Source organism: Manacus candei, unplaced genomic scaffold (assembly GCF_025592945.1).
Source record: "Manacus candei isolate 608988 ecotype Guabito, Panama unplaced genomic scaffold, ASM2559294v1 h1tg000008l, whole genome shotgun sequence".
Classification (NCBI taxonomy): domain Eukaryota; kingdom Metazoa; phylum Chordata; class Aves; order Passeriformes; family Pipridae; genus Manacus; species Manacus candei.
In genome coordinates, this window is record NW_026138056.1 from 15,497,910 (window position 1) to 15,521,281 (window position 23,372).

The following is a 23,372-nucleotide window of genomic DNA, read 5'->3' on the forward strand; positions in this document are numbered from 1 at the left end:
CTAGAGGCAGGGCACCCCTAGTCCTGGTCATGGTACTCATTGTGCTCTTCTTGTGGGTATGACCTGGAGGTCCCTTCAAGAGGATCAGACGTATCATCATTCCTGTACCGTCTGGAGTCTTGCCCACGAGAGACTGGAGCAACGTTTACCCTTGAAGAGTTCTTTATGGTATTTGTTCCTCTTTTCAGTTCACGTACCCGGGCTGCTAAGGAAGAGGTGGGTTTCCCATCCCACTTCCTCATATCTTCTCCATGCTCACGGAGGTAAAACCATAGATCGCTACGTGGAGTGTACCTTCTCTCCTTAGCTTGGGGACGCTGGCTCCTGATAGCAGAGACTCTTGTTTGTCCTGGCGAGATATGGAAAATCCCTTCCTTAATCTCTTCTCTTAGCTTCTGGTGTCCCTCTTCAATTTTCTCTTCCAGGCTTCGGACGTGTTCAGCCAGTTTGGTTTCCACAGATGAGACGTGGGCTCGTAATGGGGCGGTGACAGTGTCTTCATAAATCCTGAGTTTGCTAACCAATGCTCCCACCTTGTCCTCTCCCTCCCTCCATTGCAGTGTTGCTAAGTAGCGGGAATACATTTCTGGCCCGAGTCGTGCAAACTTTAACCACATTTGGGAGGTGCACTGTACGCCATCTGGACTCTTAGGGAATCTTTCATCCTCTGAAAAGATTATCTCCAGTACAGCTAACTCCCTTAAGCACCGGATACCTTGTTCCATCGTGTTCCACTGTCCTTGCTGTACGTGGAGGTCCTCCTTGCAAAGGTATCTCTCCCTCACGCTGGACAACAGTCGCCGCCAGAGGCTGAGAGTTTCCTGCCTCCTTCCAATCCCCTGATCAATGACTACATCTCGAGACAGGGATCCCAGCTGTCTGGCTTCACTCCCATCTAGGATCGTATCGTTAGCTGCGGCATCCCAGATTCGGAGCAGCCAGGTCAGAATGGACTCGTTCGCCTGTCGTGTGAACTCTCTCCGGAGCTCACGTAGCTCACCCAGGGATAGGGACCGAGTGATTATTTCTGGCTCTGTCTCCTCCGGTGGATGTGAAGGTCCCGCCTCTTCGTCATCATTTGCTATGCGAACTGATTTAGTCTTTGATTTCCTTTTCTGGACAGGGGCGACTGCTATTGGTTTTGCTTGTTCTTCTGGCTCCTCGATGGTTTGTGTGGACACAGTGCCGGTTGGTTTATTTCTTTCTCCCTCTGACTCAGCTGTGGTTTGGGTGGACGTGGTGTCTGCGGATTTGGTCCTTCTCTCCTCGCCCTGACAGTGCTGTATCATGTCAAGCAGTGCCCGGTAGGCAGTGGCCAGGGCCCAGCAGGTTGCTGTGAGCTGGCCATCTCTGGAGCTGCCAGAGCATTTTTCCTTCACCAGTCTTATCATGCTAACAGGATCCTGCAGTTGTTCAGGGGTGAATTTCCAGATCATTGGAGGAGAAAACTTTTCCAAATACTGGCTGATGTCCTCCCACTTCCCGTGCCACTCAGCATTATCTGCTCCCAGGGCAGGTGTCCAACCAACCTCCCTAAAAGGCACTTTTCTGACCCTAAACATGGTGTACACAGTACAGAGCAGACAGAGCAACACTAACAATAACATTATGCTGTCCTTAACATCAAAAGGGAACTCAATATTTTCAAAAACTGTTTTAGCAGGTCTGAAGGGGAAGAAGGAGGTGGGAGGCTGGAAACCATCCACCCCTGTTCCCCCAAAAAGCTGGGTACGATTTTTAATGAGGCCCCAGAGGTAGCAACCCAAACCAGGACAGGCAAACAGGACTGAATACACATTTACAATGAAACTCATTGCTTCTGATGTTAGAATGACATAAACATAATATACTAATAAAGCAATTTGGATCCCTCTCCGTGGTCTTAAAGAGAGCATCAAAACAGGCAAATAATACGCCATCTGTGGAAATATGAACAGGCTCAAATACAACATCCATGTGAGTGCATCAAACAACATGGTGATCAGGGAGTTTCTATATTCAAATAGACAAATGCTTCAAATGAAATTGTGATTCTGACTTCTCTCTCTCTGCCCGACGTTTGGGCGCCAAAATGTGCTGGTTTAAAAGTTAACCAGCAGGGGGAATGAACCCAACTCAAAGGAGAGATTATAAGTCAGAATAACAATTTATTAAAATAATACAGTAAGTACAATAATACAAACAAACAATTGGTCTCAACCCACAAAAACCCAAATGTGTAACCCAGTACCCTGGGGCCTGAACAAAGTGGTGTTCCTTGGGCCCTGTTTGAGTCCAAAGTAAAGGGAGAGGGGAAGAACCTGCTGGTGGGAGAGCTGCTGCAGTCTGGCCAGAACTGGTGATCGCAGTCCAGTGGTGGTCTAAGTCTGGTTGAGAGCGATGAGATGCAGCCGTCCTCTGGATCCCACGAGTGGGTTGAAAAAATGTTCCAAAACTCCAAGATTATATATCCTCCAGTTCAGGCAGGAATGCTTGGTACTCCCCTCAGGGCGGGGAGTTCACAAAGGGTGTGAGGACAGAAACATCCTTCTATCTCACAGGCCTCTTAACACCTAGTTTATAGCCTGAGGAGTCAGGCTCTATGGGTAGAGGGTGCGAATAGTCTATTGACAACAATAGTCTAGTTTCTGGGAAATGACATGGAATGCTATAGAATACAGTTTTGGGTTACACCCACCATGCTCTATGGGCAGAGGGTGCGAATAGTCTATTGACAACAATAGTCTAGTTTCTGGGAAATGACATGGAAGGCTATAGAATACAGTTTTGGGTTACACCCACCATGATGAACTGATCTCAGCTGTCCTAACTAGGACACTTAAGCACACAGACTGGGGTTTTTTTGGTTTCTTTGTTTGGTTGGTTGGTTTGTTTTTTGGTTTGGTGTTTTTTTTTTTACTACTTAGAAGATAAACTTCCAGTACAGTTTTCTTTTTATGCTTACTTAGGGCAACATCGTTTCTTGACAACTGATGTTTAAAGTAATCTTCCTCCTTTGAGATTAGTGATATATCCAAGATTATCTGTATCTCATAGCCTTTCCATAATTTTAAATAGACTGCATGATGGAGAGAAAAATTCATTCCCCGCATAAATAACTTTTCATTTCTTTGCTATGAGTTGAAAAAAACCAGTGTAGTCTATCTCTTCTCTCTCATTTTGTCTATTAAGATATTATCTACCAAAAAGAAAATTACTTACTGCAAATAAATCAAAGTTCCTAGTTGCAATAAATTAAAAATACATTGGTTTCCTACTAATGAAGAGACTAAAAAATGCCTGAAGAAAAGAGGGAGGATCAAGATCAATAAAATTGATGTGTTTATAGTAAGCAATGTAAGACTGTGTTAAATTCTGCTTTCTCCAAATGTGTCCAGGGTACACCTATTCCACAAATTAACCCATTGACAGAGTTGCAGGTGATAGAATTCTGCACTATAACTAATTGCTTGTTTTCGTCATCAAAATAGTAGAAAGTAATAGGAAAAGATGTTCTGAACGCAAATAAAGGCAGAAAGGCAGGATGTAAAACTTGAAGAGTATCTGAAAACTTTTTAGTTTGAAGAAAATATAAAACTCCTTTCAAACTGAGCCACACATCTTCATCCACCCTTTCATCTCCCTGCAGGGAGAGACTGATCAGTTCAGTCTCAATGTGCTGGCAACAGGCACTCTCCAAATGTTGTTTTAACATCTGAAGAAGTTCACTGAAGGAAATAACATTTGTTATTTGCAGTGTATTTTCATGCATTAATCTTAATTGTCTTCATTTCAGTGAGGTTTTCTTCAAAGTGTATGGTTTTTTGGTAACAATTGCTATGGAGTGAATGGCAGCCATCTGTGTGTGCGACACACACTTCTGTCCAGACACTGAACTTTATTTACATTCACTAATTTCAGTCTGTTGCTGAACCTGCTCAAATATAAAACCTTCTGTGACAGTGTTTATATACTACTTAACGTCATTGAAGTTAGCAGACAATGTTCACCATAGAAGATCTAATAACACTGATCTTTAGCTTAACTGTGACTTTAGAAATCACTTAACAGAAAATCTAAAAGGAAACGTAGTTTAGCAATTGCTTGTGGAAATTGTCTACATTTTTTTCCAACATCAGGCAATCGAGTGAGATCTACACCTGCATAGCTGTGCTGTTTACAGAGTGCAAGGCCTTTCTGAAGGCTCCGTGAAGATTGGCTGGGCTGCATGATTTTTGATTGCCTTATACCACACAGGTACCAGATACAAGCAGCTTTTACTCCTACTGCCTATCTGCTGGCACTGAAGGAACAGCTGACAGATTTCTCTAGTTTTACAGATCCCCTTCAGAAAGGACATCTTTCTCATGCTGAGGCATAATTCACTTTTCAGAGGGAAATGTGGGCAAGGCAACAAAAGCAGTAACAGCAATGAGAAGTTAAAAACAAACTTGTGGAGTTTTACTATGTTGAGGGAATTTAAGGCAGATTTTAGGAGATAGAAAGCTCTCCTACTTCTGTGTGCTGATTTGTTACGCTGCAAACTCTCCATCATCTTAGGATCATAGTAGTATGTAAAAATCAGATTTGGGTTTTGTTACACTACGTGTTGTGCAAAGTAAGAAGATATGTCTTCTTCAGTGAGATTAAAACATTCTCAGGGATGGATAAATAAATAAATGAGCATAGCAGGTATTATGGAAAATGGGTAGAAGAGAAGATGAGGAATGCAAGCTTTTGCAAAGTTTGCAGGGTTAACATTCTGTTATTACATTGAAAAGAATACAGATATGACATTAGCTGTAGGCATAAATTTCTATTAGTAGAAATGAGTGGAGCTTGCAGGGTCCTGTGTTTTACTCTGTCTTTTGCCAGTGTTAGTTGCGTGATCTGGCAGCATGATATAATATGTAAGAGTTTGCTTACTGTGTGAGTAAACTTAAAAAAATAGAATTCAAGGTAATAGGGAACTGCACCTGGATGTAATCTGCACAAGGTCAAGCAGTGCAGTGTAAAAGGTAGTGACTATGACAGAATCTTGTAGCTGTTCATACAGATTGAAGTATTTATTATTTATATTTTATATAAAACCTGAATTATTCTGTGTCATGTAGTAGTCAGACTAGAAAAGACATCTTTTCTTAATGTTTAAAGAGGAAGGTGTGTTAACTTTACCAGCTCCGAGGTTACATGTCTTATGTAAACTTGTTGCTTTAGACTTTGTTGGTGAAGAAATATGGGCAGCTTCAAAGCTCTGTTCATCCCACCTGTCTCCCAACAGATGCTTTAAGGTGCTTTTCTCTTTCATTTAGATGAGAGGGAGCCTTGATCACCAGCAGACAGCAGACACCTAATTTTTTACATTTAATCTAGGTGTGTGAATTCTTATTTGTAACAACTGACTTAACTAAAGGTCAAAGACTTCAGTCCTCTGTACAGCAGTCTAACAAACTCTCCTTGTGATTTTGAGCTAGACGTTTCATCAGATACTTTCAGAATTAGTAGTTCCTGTTAAATGCCTGGCTCGTGTCCATCCTTCATTTCTTCCTCCAGGAAGTATTGGTTTCCAGCCTCTGTAGAGAGATTTAAAATTAACTCATAAAATGCAAAATAAAATAGTGCAGTAGGATTGTTGTTTATTCAGCTTCAAGTGGAACCAAGTAAAATTATTTATAGTACAAATACACAGCAGTTTCTTGAAACTAATATTTTATGGTGGGTAGGGGACTGTTACAGCTGTGTAATTTCCAATAAGTCATTTTCTTAGTCTTGTGCCCTACCTTTCTGGCATACCAATGAACATCAGGAGGGCTTGTGAGGCTTTCAGGTTAGAGCTAACACTAAAAGCAGTAATTTTCTCTCAGATGTTTAGTGTATACTGATGTTATTAGTCCCACGTCTGCTAGCCTCTGGACATTTTCCTTCCCAGGACCATCATCAAAACTAACTCTGGATATGACTGCATGATGAAAAATATAATATCAGTAGGAAAAAAAAGTCAACAAAAAAACCCACATTAAAATCTGACAGCTACATAGTATCAATACTAGATCATGTGAGGAATAAGACACCAACCCCCATTTCAGCCTCATTCATTGTTGCCAGTTCTTTCACTCCATATTCTCTTACTCAAGAGTTTTCCAGTACTAGCCTATAATTAAAGTTATATTAGTGCATGAAATTCTCACTGTTAGGAAGTCTGGATGTCTGGTTCATCCTCCCTGAACATAGTTTTAGGGATGCTAGGGAAACCATTGCAGTTTCCAGTGGCTACAGAAGTAAACATGTATGATCAAAACAGTTCCTCCACACATCAGGTGCAGAGACTGCCTGAAAGGTATCCCAACAGCTCTGATGACATGATTTGTTACCCTTTAAATTCCCCTTTTCCATTCCCATGCTTTTTTCTGCTAACCTGCTCTTGCACTCACAGATAAACAGCCTGTCCCTGTTTATACTTTTCCCACCAGCTCTAATGTTGCTGATTTTACATCCTTATTCAGTATTTATGATAAGGTTCCCCTAGTAATTTCTGCCTTGGTCAGCAGTGCTAGTACCCCTGTTTGCACTGTTTCTCAGGTTACTCTCTTGATAGTGTAGTCTCAAGTCAAGATGAGCCATCTGCATACGGCATTACTCTTCTTTTTGCTATTTGTTATGCCTAGCAATTTCTCGCAGTGCTATCGTGTTAATTTAGCAATAGTTCAGGTTTCACAGAATCACAGAATTATTAGGGTTGTAATGGACCTCTGGAGATCATCCAGTACAATCCCCTGCCAAGGCAGGGTCACCTAGAGCAGGTGACACACAAACACATCCAGGTGGGCTTGGAATGTTTCCAGAGAAGAGTCTGGAGATGTCTCCACGCCCTCCCTGGGTTTGACAGTTTACACCCATACCCTGGTGAAAGTGCTGGTGGAAGCATCTTCTCCTTGATGTTCTAGGTCTGAATTACCAGGAACAGCCCTCATGGCCAGTGACAGCTAGACCTCAAGGGAAACATCACGCTTTGTCTTCTGCTTTCTGCCTGCCTCTTGATAAGGCCACGAAATACGTGCACATGGTCCAGCCTGTTGCTGCATCTTCTGGCATGTTGCTCTGTATTTCTTGGGTTTTCCTTGACTACCTTACAGTGTGGGATGCTCGTTAACCCTTCTCACCTGGACCAGATAATGGCCTGCTTTCTGGTGACTTCCTCTGTTCTCTGCCTTGTCTGGCCACTGAACCATGTGGAGAAGCTGCCCAGAAAGGGTCAGTTCTTATGTGCAGGCTCTCTTCCTGGAGATCAATCACCTCCCATTTGTCCAAATGGCATCTGCGGCAACTTGACAGTGGAAACTGGTTAAATGGGAATACGAATGACTGCATTAAAAGAATCTGAGTCCTATGCCAGATTTTCTATGGGGAAGTTGCTCTTCAGCAGCTGGAAAACAAAAAGGAAGAGTTCAGAGAGTTTGTATACTCCACCCGCCCAACTTAATTCAGGATGACACACTGAAGGCAACCTGTCAGCCTACAAGGTTGCCTATAAAAGTTTCCTTTTAATACAAAGATAAAATAAATGTTTTGGTGTCACAATGGAACTGCACCTTTCAGGTTTTCCTGGTTATTTGATAGGGAAGAGCAAGAAGAAGTGGCAAAGTGCCTTGTCTAGTCCCTACTTGCTGCTGCTGTACCACTCATCTGTATGGTGTGTCTTCCTCCTGGGGTTTACACGTGCACTGGCAGGGTTAAGAGGTTATTTTTTCCCAAGGCAAAAGAAGGGAAACCCAATCATAAGGCATAATTCCAGATTAAGTAAAATGATTGTGTCTGATTTCATTATCTATGTACTATCAGCTTACATTTCCCTGCCATCAGACCATCGTGTCATATTGCAGTCTGAGACAGCACCTGCAAACCAATCAAGTGAAAATGTAATGAGTATTAGAATTACATTTCTCTATCCAGAAAAGAAATTAATCTCCTTCCACATACAGAGGATTTTTGATACATCATAAGACATATCACCATGCTGAGTAATGAGAACTATGCAGTAGTTTCTCTGGTGAAAAAAAAAAAAAAAGAGAATTTGCAACCTAAACCTCATGATTTGTTTCTTACTGACACTTTAGTAGGACAGTAGGTAATACTTAAGATTAAAAAAAGGGATGAATCTTTGAGTTCAGGTTTGAAGTAAATCCAATTTTTGAATGAATGTAGGGTTTTTTTATTTTTGGCAAAGTTCACCACTGCTGGAAATGCCAATCTGAGGCAAGCCAATTATGCTGCCACAATAACAGTGCTATGCAAACAAAATTTCTGTTTGGGTAAAACACAAAGGGTGAGCAGAAATTGTCCTTTAAGCTGTCCTTGTAGGTAAAAACAGCTCCCATCAAATTCAGCTTAGATTGGTACTTTAAAGAGAGAGATTTAACAAATCAATTGGCAAGTATATTAGGAAGACACAAGACATGATTTTGGGGTCACTTCATTACATGTTATTTGTTTAAATGTAGCTAGTCTACCCTGACTCAATTGGAATTCTGTTTCTGTAAAATACTTTGCTTTCCATACAAATTGCTGAAAAGAATTTTCAAAATATCGCTATGTGATAAGCACTTTGTATTCGTAGGATCTTCTGAAAAGCCCATCTGCTATGCAAATTAATATCTAAGAGTAATTTCTGAATGGGGATTCATAAAGGCATGGTTCAAAAAGACAATTAGCATATGTTTACCTTCCAGCGATTTGTGTATAATATAGACTTTTACTTGAATACTTTATACAATGGGGAATGATTTCCTGAGCTGAGGTTGTACTCATTACAACTAGTAATATCAATATATTGTTTGCTTATTAACAGATTCTGTTTGCTCATTCCTTCACCAAATTTCAGCGCTGGAAAATAAATGAATTTGTTTAAGTATTTATGAAGCATGTTGTGCATGGTTGTGTTATTCCCACCCTGTGGGAGGAGGTGACTTTTTTTCTCTATTGCTTTCGAGAGCGCATGACCCGGCTGAGTCTTTCTGTCCTGTCCCGCAGTGCACCTGGTGGACATCTGGAATGTGATAGAAGCCTTGCGGGAAAATGCACTGAACAACCTGGACCCCAACATCGAACTGAACGTGGCCCGCCTGGAGGCTGTGATTTCAACTATCTTCTACCAGCTCAACAAACGGATGCCAACTACTCACCAGATCAATGTAGAGCAATCCATCAGCTTACTGCTCAACTTCTTGCTAGCGGCCTTTGATCCGTAAGTCTGCCTTCCTTCCCTCCTCTCCCAGCTGGTGAAAGGATTTTACTTACTCTGGAAATATCTTTGGAAAACAATTGAACAAGCTCAATTCTGACCCAAATAACAAGCATGTGAATAGTGCTTACTAGGGAGACAACCTAAATAAAGGACCTCTGCTTTCCTTTCTGTCAAGCCAAATTCAGCACAACTGTGTTTTCATCCAGCTACTCAGACTTGTTCCAATTTATATCAAAGAAGAATTATCTACAGAAACAAATTTACAGGCACTTCTAATTTGCCTTGTTATTTATTGACACACCAGTGGCTGACACCACTGCAATGCCTCTGCAGCAGTGCCATGGGTTAATAGCTCATTATTTTGAAAGAGCTCATTTCCCTGCAAATTCTTACAGCTGTAAGCAATTTTTTTTTTCCTGGCTCATGCCAGTGCAGCATGATTTTGAGACCAGGACAGAAATAGGACTAAAGACCTGGAGGTGATGAAATTCATGTTGTTTATTGCTGCATGGGAGTCATGTTAAAAAAAGAGGAGGTTTGAGATAGAGTGAGCCACTTACCTTAACTAGTATGCTGCATATACCTATTACAGTTTCTGAATACATAGTTGGCAACCTCTACTGCAATATTTGCAGTCCTCAAAACTGAATTATTGGGGAACAGTGGTTAAGTCTGACAGATGCAGATTTGTTGCTTTATGGCTTATATTTTGAAAATTCACCAGCAGAAAACACTGGCCATGACACATTAAAATGAGGATGCTACCCCTCTTCCTCTTTCCAGTCCTCTCATTTGATGCCCTGGTACTGGGTGTCACTGAGCACCTTTCGGTGCCAGACCAGCTGGTGACTCAGTCGCCATGGCAACAGGGAGAAAAAGTAGATGTTCCACATGAGAAGGCTGCACTCAACCTCTCCTCTGCCCCCTCTGAGGGGAAGAAAAGAAGGCAATACATTGTGAAACCATAGCCTTCAGGAATATTTTTTTCCCCTCAAGGGCAATAAAAGAAGGAACAGACATTTTAATTCCTACCATTGTGGCTGTGACAAGAATACTAAGGGATGCTGAAAATAGCCAGATGTATTCATTGCTGCATGCCACAAGCAGACTGCTTCCTGGCTGATGAACACAGGGTAAGACCCAGGACTGTGGAAGCAAGGCCTGTGATAATGTGCTTGTTTTGTAGCTCGCTGTAAAGGAGTAAAGATCTCAGCTAGACAATATGGCTGCTTGCAACAAAATGGAGGAGAGGAATTTAATCCTCTGTAGGGAATCAGAGAATGTTCTTAAAGGGGTAAGGTTTTTGCTTTCCCTGAAAACATCCCGTGTGCTATGGTTCATGACCTGTTTATGGGCTCCAATCAGGCCCTCACAGGAGTGAGGAGTCTGTGACCCTCACTCCATTTGTCAAGCAGCATCTCAGTCTGTCTTACTGTTTCTGAGTGAAGTGCATGGGATACATTTCCCAGAAGGGCATAGACACCCAAGGAACCCCTGGGAAGAGGCTTCCAACTCTGGGGTCAGAGATAGGGACTAGCTGCCTATCACCCCATTTTAAATACACCAAACATCTGGGATAAGACTCAAGTGCAGTCTGAAATATCTAAGTTCAGGCTTCATGGACATATGTGTCAGCTAGGTCTCCCTGGGCTGTAATGGGAGTTTGAACATCTGTCTATACTGTCACAAGTACAGACATACCAGTTAAACATCTGATCCTCAAAATGTGCCGTACCCTTTAGTATGGTTCATATTATTGAAGTTTTGGGTTGGATGTTAGTTTAGCAATTGCAGGGGTAGTTTGCTTTTGGAAGAATTTGTAACGGGAAAGCTAGAAATTCTTGTTTTCCCTTAGGAAACCTGCAAAGTGCCTTCTCAAGAGGGATAGATTTTTCTTCCGCTTCTGCAGTCCAGAGGGGTTTGCAAAGAGAGCTGTGTTATCTCTCTTTCTCCTATGCTGGAGAGAAATAGCCCTAAAAGACATGTACAGAGGCCTTGGGAAGGCAGGGGAGAAACAGAGAGGATAAAGAGGCCCTGAGAGGATGGGAACTTGCCTTTTTCTCCCTGGGGCCCAGTGTGTTACCATACTGTTAGGTATTTCGTTTCTCGTGTTCTGGCCTTCTAAATAAACTTTTTGAATTCTTTCCACTGCTTTGGCATTTCTGGGGATACCTGCGTATCTTACTTTACAGCAACCACTGGTAGTCCAGATTTCCTGCTTACTTGGAAACGGAGTGAGGGAGGTGGCTCTACATCCTACAGGGATGGTGTGAGAGCTACCGGAATCTAACCAGAGCTGATGTCTCTGCTTCCCATGTTGCTCCTGTCCCTCCCCTCCAGTGAAGCAGAAAGATCATTTTCTGCTGAAGGCTACAAGTTGTTGGAAGGAGGAGCAGGGTCTTTCCTTGTGGTCTCATGCTCAGGGAGAAGCAATGCTTTGCATGCCATCCAGAGAGACTCAGCAGGCTGGAGAAGTGGACCCATGGGAATCTCAAGAGGTTTAACAAGAGCAAGTGCAAGGTGCTGCACCTGGTTCGGGGCAACCCCCTATATCAATACAGGCTGGGGGATGAACAGATCAAGAGCAGTCCAGAGGAGAAGGACTTGGGGGTGCTGGTGGATGAGAGGCTGGACACAAGCTGGTAATGTGCGCTCACAGCCCAGATACCCTGGGCTGCATCAAAAGCAATGTGGCCAGCAGGTCAAGGGAGGTGATTCTGGCCCTCTACTCCTCTCTCCTGAGACACACCTTGTGTACTGCTTCCAGCTCTGGGGTCCCCAGCACAGGAAGGACAGACATAGACCTGTTGGAACACGTTCAGAGGAGGGCCATCAAGTTGATCAGAGGGATGGAGCACCTCTCCTATGAAGACAAGCTGAGAGAGTTGGGTTTGTTCAGCCTGGAGAAGAAAAACATTCAAGGTGACCTATTTGCAGCCTTCCACTACCTGAAGAGAGTCTACAAGAAAGATGGAGAGAGATTTTTTAGAAGGGCGTGTAGTGATAGGACATGAGGGAATGTGTTCAAACTTGAAGAGGGTAGGTCTAGACCTAAGAGGCTAAGATATCAGGAAGAAATTCTATGCTATGAGGGTGGCGAGATACTGTCCAGAGAGGTTGTGGATGCCCCATCCCTGGAAGTGTTCAAGGCCAGGCTGGATGTGGCTTTGAGCAGCCTGGTCTACTGTAAGGTATTCCTGTCCACGTCAAGAGGGTTGGGACTAGATGTTTCTAATGTTTCTATGATATAGAAAGAACAGAGGTGGAGCTGTGGGCAGGATGAAGTGTTCTCACTCTCCCCTCATTTATAGAAACTGGAAAGTTAATTTAAATCATCTGCAGTCTTCTCTGATGAAAGAAGATGGTTTATTAGGTCCATGAATCATACTGAAATAACAAGAGCCATTCTTAAAACAAACCTGTTTTCTTTGATCTGGGTTCACTCATTGGTTTCTTAGCCTTGTGTTTTAAGGAAACAATTAACCTGCAGAGATGCTACTTGAATTTCTAGGTGACTACTGAGGAATTATTTTTCATATTGATTAAGGAATGTTTATATGATCACATTTGATGCTATGAATACAGACAACAATGGAAAAAAACTCCCAAACCCTAAAATACCCAGAACAACTTTCTAAGAGCAAAACAGTAGACCAAGACCAAATAGGTCTTCAGAGTAAATGAGAAGGCTGTTCTAAGTGATCATGGATAGGTTTGGTGTTTGTGGCCACACAGGGCAATGGCGGCTCCTACTGTGCTGTGTCTGCGATATATGAAAGAACCAAAAGAGACAAGTTATTTCACATTTTAAATAAGCCTACAACTGTCTCTTTTTTTAGTTCTAGTTAATATATATGTTGCTCTGTGTGTATTGTGCTAGCTGAAAATTCTCCAAGCTTCTTCATTTGTTTCTAGCCCACTGAAAACCTAGCAGGTTTCTCTGCCCTCTGGCAAGGACTCTTTCCCAAGGCCTGCAATACAGATGTCTTCTCAGGAGCTAAAACTTGGCTAGAAAAACCTAAAAGGAACAACAGTGCAGTGCAATGGCATGTGTGCCAACTTGGCCACTGCTTGTGCTGAGCTTACATCCCATTTTTTTTAAGATCTTTTCATGGTGTTGGGGATTCATTAAGCCTACAGATAATTATATTTCTCTGCTGCTCAACCCTGAAGGGAGGAAAAGTGGGGGAAAATTATGGAGTATAAAATTTCACATGACACTGAGTGTGATGTTCCTTCATGCTACTAAAAGTAAATTAAGGTGCAACCTTATAAAACTGCAAGTCAATAAATTCAAAATTCAAAGAGATACTTCTGCAATTAATTTATCATGAATGTGTGAGAGTCAGCATCATGTGGTAAATGACCCTGACAGACCAAAACTGATGAGCAGAATGAGGTGGTCAGACTTGAAAAAATCTGGAGAGAAGCTTGCCTGATCTATGTTTTTAATTGCATGTTAAAATTGGGCAGTAGCTTTTGCTTCAAGGCCTAAGGTGATTAAGTGGATTTATGAAATAATAACACATTTCCTTCCCTGGCATGCCAGGTACTATAAAAAGTTGACAAGTTCAAACCTCTTTGAAAAATTTGTCCCAGGTTGGTGTCAAAGCCTAGGCAGCTGGGTGGAATGCCAGCCTTATTCAATCGAGTCATTCCCTGAAAGACTATCTTTAAACAGACTGTGAAATAGTCTGTACTAGATCATCTCCAACTATTCCTGCTGCAATGTTATTACTGATAGGAAAATAGCTGAATTTTTTCTGTTCCTTGACATACTTGTCCTGTGAATGGAGTTGTGGGCTCTGGGCTGTGAAACAGACTCAGTCTGGCTGGAGGAGCTTGACTTCTACATGGAAAAGAGGAAATAGTCATGCCCATGTTTAAGCAAATGCACATTTGAATAGTACTGATTTCAATATATAAAGATGTTTGGTATCTGTTTTGGAAATATAACTTCTTACTCATCCATCTATTCAGAGCAGTGAATTGTTTAATTCCCTCTCTTCTCCACCTTTGCTACTCATTGAAAGCCACAGAGGCCAGCTAGCTTTTACAAAGGAAGTCCAGGAAAAAAAATGCATTTCAGATATTTGGTCATTATGCATTTTACTCTCTTACATGAAAAAAATTTGCTTGATTTCAATAATTTTTTTTCTCTGAAACACGTTTGTGAAAAGGAGAATTTATAATTGCAACCTCTGACATTTCAGAATTGACTGCCCTGATTAGAGTGGGTAGTAAGAGGCCTACCAGTAACCAAAGAAATTATATTACTTTTGGATAAGATACCTTACAGTATTGGGGGAGCACGACTTCATGCCTAGTTAATGAGAAAAATTGTATATTCTCCATGTCCATTTCATGGGACTCATTTGTTACTTCTAAAGATGTGATGTTATTTCTTTATAGCTTTCTGCAACATATGGCTGTCTCAGTACAAATATTGCTAGAAATCCTGATAAATGACAGTGTCATCCATTTGGTACCACTCTTCTTGGTGACCCAAAAGGCAAATTCAGGCCCTGAAACCGGACTTAACCTTGTATAGTCTGTGGATTTTGTCAGGCAGTCTGTGGGGTTTCTCTGGGGACAGGCTGTCTCCCTCTTCAGCTGTGCATTAGAAGAAGAAACCTGCTCTGTTCTGGTGTCTAACAGCATGTATTATTTTCTACCCTTTTTTCCCCAAGCAGAAGGAGATAACCTTAAGCCCTCGCCATCATTTCCTTTCTTAAGTACTCCATCCTGTATTGTTGCTAAGTGCACATCAGCTTCAAGGTTTGCTTTTGACATGATTTATGCTTCTAATGCTTTTCTGTAGGATTCTGAAGAGTAACCTCAGTAAGAGAGGTGATATATAAAATCAAAATATTTTTTGTCCTCTCCTGTTTCCATTAGTAAAATTCATATCTCTTTGCATTAGCCAGCCTAAAGCTTCTTTCAGCAGGGAGCACTGACTTCTGTAGAGCACTTCATGCTGCCGTGAGCCACTTCTTCAGCATTTGCTTTTACATGGCAAATACTGTGAGGCCCCAGTGCTACCAGTCAAGGGCATCTGTAGTGCTTAGACGTAGCTTAGGGCCCTTCTGGATCCAAATGACATTGGCAAGTCTTAGGCCCCATTATCCTGTCTGTTCATCCATCATATGTATTTATATATGCATGTGTGTATACATGTGCACACACACACACACACACACACACAGAGACATATTTGGAGGGCAAATTGAATTTATGCTGGCTCTAGTGATGCTTTTATGAATACAAATGACCGATACAAAATACAGTGTCAAAACTAATCAACTCAAATGGAGAGATTGAAGAGATAAATGAAATCTTTTCCTTTTCTGCTCCTCTGTTCTATAATCGTGTGAGTATGGGAAAAGCCGATGGCTCTGGGCTGGAAAGCTGAAGCCAAGTTGATATGTGTCTGCCATTCAAGATTATAATCCTATTAGTAAATGTAACTAAACCTCCTGGGAAAAATTATCTAAATCTGAAGCACTTCCACATGGGCTTTATTTTTTACTCTGAATCTTCCATTGCTTCTTAATAACGCCATTGCTTCCACTTAGCATTTCTTTTTTTAAGTATAACAACTCTTTAAAGGCAGGTGGAAACCTCATGATGAAACAGTGCAGAAAAATTCCAAAAGGTCTAAAGGGTAGCATGTACACAAAAAATACAAAATGACTGCATTTTCAGCCATAGCAGTGCTAAGTCCTGGTTTACACGAATCAGAATCCAGTCAACAAAGGATGGAAGTACAGAAGTCTGGAAATTACTCTGCTGGGATTCTAATCTTATGAAGCCGGTCAAAGGGAACTCAATGTAGTGAAAAAGAAAATGTGCACAAAAGAGCGTTAAAGAACACAGTAAAGATTTCTTTCTTAAATACTGAAGTGGTGAATTTATTACTTTTTACCTGTATTTCCAGTTGATTTTCTGACAAAAAGCAGAATTTTAAATGAGTGTAAAGGATAATCAGAATTAATATTTAGAATTATGTGTTACACTGATGTAGAACTAAGTCCAATTCACTGAACTTTAAAGATTATTAGCTAGTCAAGCTTAGGGAACTGACTCATTTTCTAAAGTCTGAGTGACTTAATGAACATAGTGGTGAAGCATGTAGCATGCTTTATCATACAGATCTGAGCATACAATTCGTGTCTATCTTACATGTATATGGATATGTAGAGAAAGAATGAGGATAGCAAACAATGTAATACTAAGCTTCATTTATATAATAAATGTGCTCTGAGATCTTTACAGAACAGTGTACTGATGTGTGTTCTCACAAAACAAACTTTCCTTATTTCATTGTATGTCGATCCACGTATATTGTGCATTACAATAAGTGATGTCTGTGATATGCATTTTAAATGGACAGAGGCTCATATTATAAAATGGACGTGTAAATTATGGCTACTTTCTACTTTTGAACAGGGAAGGACATGGTAAAATTTCCGTTTTTGCTGTCAAAATGGCCTTGGCAACTCTTTGTGGAGGAAAAATCATGGACAAATTAAGATGTAAGTCTTTTGGGTGACATTTTTTACCTGTTAAAAATCTGTTATTTTTTGATAAATAACAGTACAAGTAGAAAAGAGGGGATTAGGATAAATTAGAGTTTCGTGGCTGGGTTTGGGATTTGCACTATAAATTTCTCCAGATAAATCTCACTAAACGTTCGGTTGAACCTCTCATTGAACTTCATATTTTTAAAGCCAAATTGCATATATTGAGCTTGAGTGGTGGATTCTATTTTTTTTCCTTTGGGATTATTGAATTCAGAGTACAGGTTGAGAGCCTTGACATCATGAAGCATCATTCAGCAATTTCTTCTGATTATTTTTTAGTAACAATCTCATTTCACACGTAGAAGTATGATATATTTATGGACTATTTATATTTCTTCCCACAGGGCACATTCTTATGCCATCTATTTTGGTGAATAGATTCTCATTCCACATGATTTATTCCCAGTTTTCCAATAGCAAAGGCATAGTTTACTTGTAGGTGCAGTGGAAGACTTTCTGTTTAGTGATATGATGTCTGTAGCTCAGGTCCAGACTTTTGGACCAAAGAAACCTTCAGTGTCCCCTGGGCCTTCTCCCTCAGCCCAAGAAAACAGAGTTTGCAAATTGATGTTTATTAGAGTAGACAAGTAGAAATCCCAGGTGTTGATTTAGTCTTCCAGATTTGGTGCCATTTTTTAATATATTATTTCTATGTAGAAACTCAAATACAGACTGCACTAAAGTTATAAATTATAAATTGAGCAGTGCTATAAATTGAGCACTGTTTGTTCCTTAATCTGCTTTAGGAATAGGAGCAGGGTCCTTCCACTGGAAGGCTGGAGTACAATGATGAGTTTTTGGGTCAGCAGTCCCAGAGTCCTGTTGTCAGAATTTCCTGTCCAGGTTCCTGGAAATGAAGCAACTGACATGACAGCCTGAAAAACAATAAATGTTCCTTAGTCAGTGATCTCCTGCAAAGCACAAGATAATTTTAAACAAGCAGAAAAGTCAAGCCTTAGAAACATTCATCTCTGCAATGATAAAAGGGTGATATTTTTATACATAAAAAAAAGGAGAAGAGTGAAAAGTAATGAATTTGCAAGACCTTCAATGCTTTGTGTGTCCAAAACAATAACTGATTTAATGAACTCGTTGTCAAGATTTTGATTTGACGTGGTAAGCTGGCAGTAGGCAAAAAGCTGATGTTGTGTATCTTGTCAAATCAGAGCCTTCTTATCTGATCAAATTACTGCCTCATGCTGTGCATCAGACTTTGCTTAAAAAATGACCACACAAAAAGAAAAAAAAAGTCAGGAATATTTTAGTATTAAAATCAGCTACTTTTTAATATGCAAATAATTCTCTTTGTTTTCTATTGAAAGAGGTTGGAATTAAAGATGCAGTAATAGTGGAGGTTTCCATAAGCAAAACATGTTTAGGGGTTCTGGTTCAAATCAGATGATACTGAATTCAGAGCAAATCTGTAGCTCTCACTGAAACTGCTGTGTCCTTTTCTTGTTTCTTCCCCCCTCAGACATTTTCTCAATGATTTCCGACTCCAGTGGAGTGATGGTTTATGGCAGATATGACATGTTTCTGCGGGAGGTTCTCAAGCTGCCCACGGCTGTTTTTGAAGGGCCTTCGTTTGGTTATACTGAGCAGTCAGCAAAATCCTGTTTCTCACAACAGGTAAATGAAGAGTGAGCGTCCCAGACACAGGATCTCAATCACTCCTTCGAGCAAGCCAACACTTTCTTCCTTTCTTACATATATGTGCCTATTCACCCAGGAAACACATGGCTGGATGGAGGGAAGGTCCACTTGGCTGATTTTTGGCATGTAGATTTGGTGCCTTCAATAGGAAGCTGGTCTCTGTAGTTTCCACATATAACCAGAGGGGACGGAGAGGCTTGGTCAGAAAGTGATTCGGAGCAGGATTTTGACTTACATGTTCCTAAATTAGGGAGGCTAAGGAGACTAATTTCCTAATTTAAGCACCTGTTAGATATTTACATTTAGGTGATATGCAGTCCTACACTCTGCTTTGTTGTTGTTAGTATAAGCATACACAGGACTTTAACTTCCCCATAAAAAGCTCAAGCCCCACCAAAAAAATCAGACTGCAGGTTTTCCAAGTGATACACACACAAGAAGTTTAGGAGTGAGAAGAAAATCGCCTTAAAACTTTTTTGAAAATGGGAGTCAGTATGTATTAGGAAATCCTTAGTCTCTTACCAATAACACCAGGGACATAGCTCAGGGAAGCAATGAATTTATCCTGAAGAAAATACAAGATTTTTTCGCAGCTCACTAGACTCCATAGGCACACTAAGTACAGTACAATGGCTTCAGGTAATACACAGCACTTCAAAAGATCCCATAATCAAGGCTGGTTGTCCATTTCTCCAGTGGAGAAAGAGGGAATTCCTCTGTCTTTTGCCACACATCGCACTGTATAATTCCATAAATATAAAGTAAGGGAAGATGCTGAAACTGGGAAAACATTGTAAATAAAGTTGTATTTTCCTTCCATTCACTAATTGAATACTATTGAACAAGTAAGTTCAATGGAGCAGGAATAGTGTCATTTTCATGCAAAAGAGTCTCATTTTCTGTATTCCCTCAGTTTCATCTCTAATCAGTAGGCCCTCCAGTCAACCGAAAGGCATTGTTGAAATTCATTTATTGAATCATCTCCCAAATCATTTAAATTGCATGTGTGAAACTAGGCTTGTTTCACAGAGGGAGACAATACAGTACTTCATCTTACGTTGAAGAGTTTACATAGTGAAGTGACTTTTTGTAGTTTTGTGTTAAAGTAATGAAAGAGTGCTCTTGCATGGCAACAGGGCATTCAAGCCTTGCATGTTGGACATGCTATTATTACAGATGAAAAAAGGAATTTCTTTTCTTGAAAAAACATGATTCAAACATCGTTTTCTGTCTCAGTAGCCATCAGAAATGATACTTTGAGAGCAACCAGCTGAGTGGAGCAGATGCATTAGGGTACCTTAAAAACCAAAGTTTTCAAGTAGGCATTAGATGGTTTTGTTCACAAGCTCCATTTGCAGCTAACGAGTTAAGTCTCTAACTGATGTCAGTACACAGCAGATTTACTAAGCTGCTGTTTTATATCTGGAAGCAGCCAAGTACTCTTTTAAATCTAGTCTGATATTTCACTTAAATTGACTTCATGTAATTCTCATTACATCCTCACTAGGAATGAACCAGAGTTTTGAAATGAGAGTCAAAAAAACCCCATATCTCTGTGACACTATGATAAATGGTATTTACACTCATAGTCACACCGTAAGTCATTCTTTCACTCTCATATTGCACTTAGCATCATCAAAAGCTGATACCTTGGAATAAGTTTGGCACTCTCTCTTGTTGTTCTCACTCTGGATCATTTTTTCTAACCAGAAGCCTTTCAACCCCCTGATACATATAGATTCTTCAGTTTCAGGGTGAGAAAAGATTCTGGGAATGATCTTTTGGCTCATAGTGTCAAATCTGTTTCAGTTTACATCTGAAAGGATTTTTCCTGTTGCAGAAATGTTTTATTTTTCCCTATTGTACTGGTTTACTTGATCAAACCATGTATTTTCCTCTGCCTGTGAACCATAACTAGATTGAATGGCTATTCAAAGTAGAAACAACTGTTTCCTCATCAGCAAATTTATGGAACAGAAATGCTGAAGCAAGTGACTTAATGTTTCAGAAAACAAATCTGTGGCTCAAAAAGGAATTTTATTGCCACCACTTTCTCCCATAGGTAGGACTGATGCGATGTTATATATAATGTGTGCATTAAACAGTGTTGTTACTAATGTAAAAACCACTTTTTAAAAAATTCTCTTCTCTTATCCCAAACTGAAAAGATAGACACTAGCTTCATTTTTTTAGCACTTGTCTAAGTGTTATTCCACAAACCTAGACTCCATCTGTATGTAGCATATATTTAGAAAACAGCTTTCAGTTTCAACTTCCCCAGCATCTGAAACAAAACTGCAGGAGGAAAATGTATGGAAATTGCTCTGATGGTGTCTTTTTAAGGGACACTGCTCTCTCTAATCCATAAAATCAGTGATCACCAGAGCAGTTTGGCCATAAAGCTGTCATTGAAGCTGAGTTGCTTTATTTGGTGTAAATCAGGTTTTAAGTTATAGTTGCACTCAAAAGCCTACTGCATTGTGGAAGATTGTCTCCCCATCTCTTTGCTTGTTTAGACCCAATGGGTGTATCCCTTCAAGAGCAGAGGGCTACTCAGCTCTGCAGTATGGGGCACTGGACGTCCCTTTTTTTCCTCCCGTGTTCTCAGTTCTGCTGCCAATAACACAGGCATTTGCTGGCAGCATTGGTCAGAGAAGCCATGCCGGGCATCCACAGCAAAAGGAAGATCCTTTCCTGTGAGCTGATGCCTATAGCATAAGATGCCTGTTTGGGAAGTGGTTATCTGCTCACCATGGCTGGGAAGATAATTCATACAACAAGCAGATAGTAGTGTTTGACTGGACTTTCATACTGCAGGTATTGTGGGAAAAGATGGTATTCCAGTGAGATTTAGAGCTCATATTCTGGCTATTTCTATTCATTATAGAATCAAGACCATTTTCACACTAGCCTGAAGTATTTTCTCCTAGGGACAAATATATATATCTTTCCCAATATCTTGCAGTATTTCAGCCCTGAGACGGTTACATGGTGAGATGTTTTCCACTGATCACTCGGTGTATAAGAGAAATAATGATTTTATTTACATCTAGTGGTAATTGTGTATAAATGGAGCACAGACACTCCATCTTGAAACCTCAACTCTTAAAAGAATTCCACAGCACACGGAGATGATACATGTCACTGCATAACTGCTGCTTTGCTTTCTCATGGGGTAACCGCAGTTCTTTAGCAAGTTAAAGCAGTAGCTTATGCAATCAGAGATGAAGATTTAGCAATCCCTTTGGATATGGAGATACTACTTAAATATGTATGGCTATAAAAGATATCTGCATATATTCTCAACAGGGCTCTATATTTTTGCATCTTAAATTTTATTTAAGGAAGACTCAGTTGCTGATTGAAAAAATAAATGAACTAAGATTTGTGATAACTTTTTCCAGACACCTAAGAAACTTAAGGCCCTAGATTGCATTTTTAAAATCACCAGGGATATTTTAGAGTTTAAATCTCTTTGAAATTTAAAGGGGCATAGACCTTTGAGTGCTGAAAGGTGTCGAGAGTTTAGGAACAGTTGCAGTCCCTGAGTGCTGGCAAACATGACATCCCACAATCATAACAATCATAACCCATAACTCATTGCCATCACTCCTCAGATAAGCATGGTTTCTTAAATTACAGTAACAACTTGCCTATGATGCTCTGTTCTTACCCTATATTTGTTTCAAATTTCTACTCCCTTGTCAGTATTTCCTTTAATTTTCTGTTTTGGAGTACTATCAGCCATTCTCTGCAGTGACTTCTCATTTGAAAATTGGTCGTACATAGTGATACCCTACATGCACTTGTACTTATTATGTGATACTCAAAACACATGAGAACATGAAGGGTTGAATGCCACCCTTAATCACAAAGCATTTTCAGGCAGTGACTCTAGAAGAGAGTCTGGAAATGAGTGGGAGCTAGGTGTCTCCAACCCAGCCTTGTGAGGACTGTTAGGCATCAGTTGTATCGTTGTAGCAACTAAAAATAGTCTGGAAAAGCTTTACTAGTATCACTTGTTCTTTTTAGTGAATTGGGGCTTCAGGCAAACAGTATTTGAAACTTGTTCCCAAGTGTTTCTGTAACAACAAGATAAAATTATTTTGAGATGTGTAATTACTGATTTTTGTGCATGTTTGTGTGCTTGTTTGAGCAGAAAAAAGTCACATTAAACACTTTCTTGGATACTCTCATGTCTGATCCCCCGCCACAGTGTCTAGTGTGGTTACCACTTCTGCATCGACTGGCAAATGTTGAAAATGGTAAGTAAGAGACGCTGCCAAAACAGAGTTACAAGAGTAAACTTTTGTGTGATAATTTCCTCATTCTGTAGATGGTTTTGTAGAAGCTACTGTGCTTGGGTTCATTGACTCCATGTACAATTTTTACAGTGACTGGTAAAATATTTGAAGAAGTCTGTTGGTCATGGAGCCAGGAATGTGGCTTGAATTTTGCTATGCTCAGAAAACTAACCTGATCATGTCCTCTCCTCCTGTGCTCTGGACCAGCAGAGAGCAATAGGACTTGATCCATTCACACACTTCTATTTGGTAAAGTGTCAAGACCACAACTTTCATTAGCTATGACATATGGCAGCAGAGAAGGAACAGCTTGGCAGTTTCCATTCCTGCAGCATTCTTGGCAGGAGATGTCCAGTGCAGTGCAAAATACCAACCAAAAGGTCCTTATGAAGGATCTCCTACGCCTACATTGCCAGACCATATACTTTGAAGAGGAAGTTCTAGATTCATCCTTATCCTTTGCGTGTGTGGAAGATGAGGATTTAACTGTGAAATGCCTCTTTCTCCTCAAGGGTTGTCTTTTCCCAAAATGAGTAGATCACAGGTTTTAGGATAGAAAGGGACCATGAAGATGAACTCATTTGATTAATGCCTAGTGCCTGTTGCATGTCC

At 40.5% G+C, this 23,372-nt stretch overlaps 1 protein-coding gene across 29 annotated transcripts in view; it reads left to right on the forward strand.

The window, feature by feature from the left end:
- DTNA (dystrobrevin alpha) overlaps window positions 1-23,372 on the forward strand; it is a 234,169-nt gene that overhangs the window by 154,224 nt on the left and 56,573 nt on the right. For all 29 annotated transcript variants that reach the window (XM_051769722.1, XM_051769820.1, XM_051769807.1 and 26 more), the window contains 4 exons: window positions 9,007-9,220; window positions 16,670-16,755; window positions 18,278-18,432; window positions 22,616-22,721. In XM_051769722.1, the coding sequence (XP_051625682.1) occupies window positions 9,007-9,220; window positions 16,670-16,755; window positions 18,278-18,432; window positions 22,616-22,721 (561 nt within the window). The remainder of the gene's footprint in view (window positions 1-9,006; window positions 9,221-16,669; window positions 16,756-18,277; window positions 18,433-22,615; window positions 22,722-23,372) is intronic.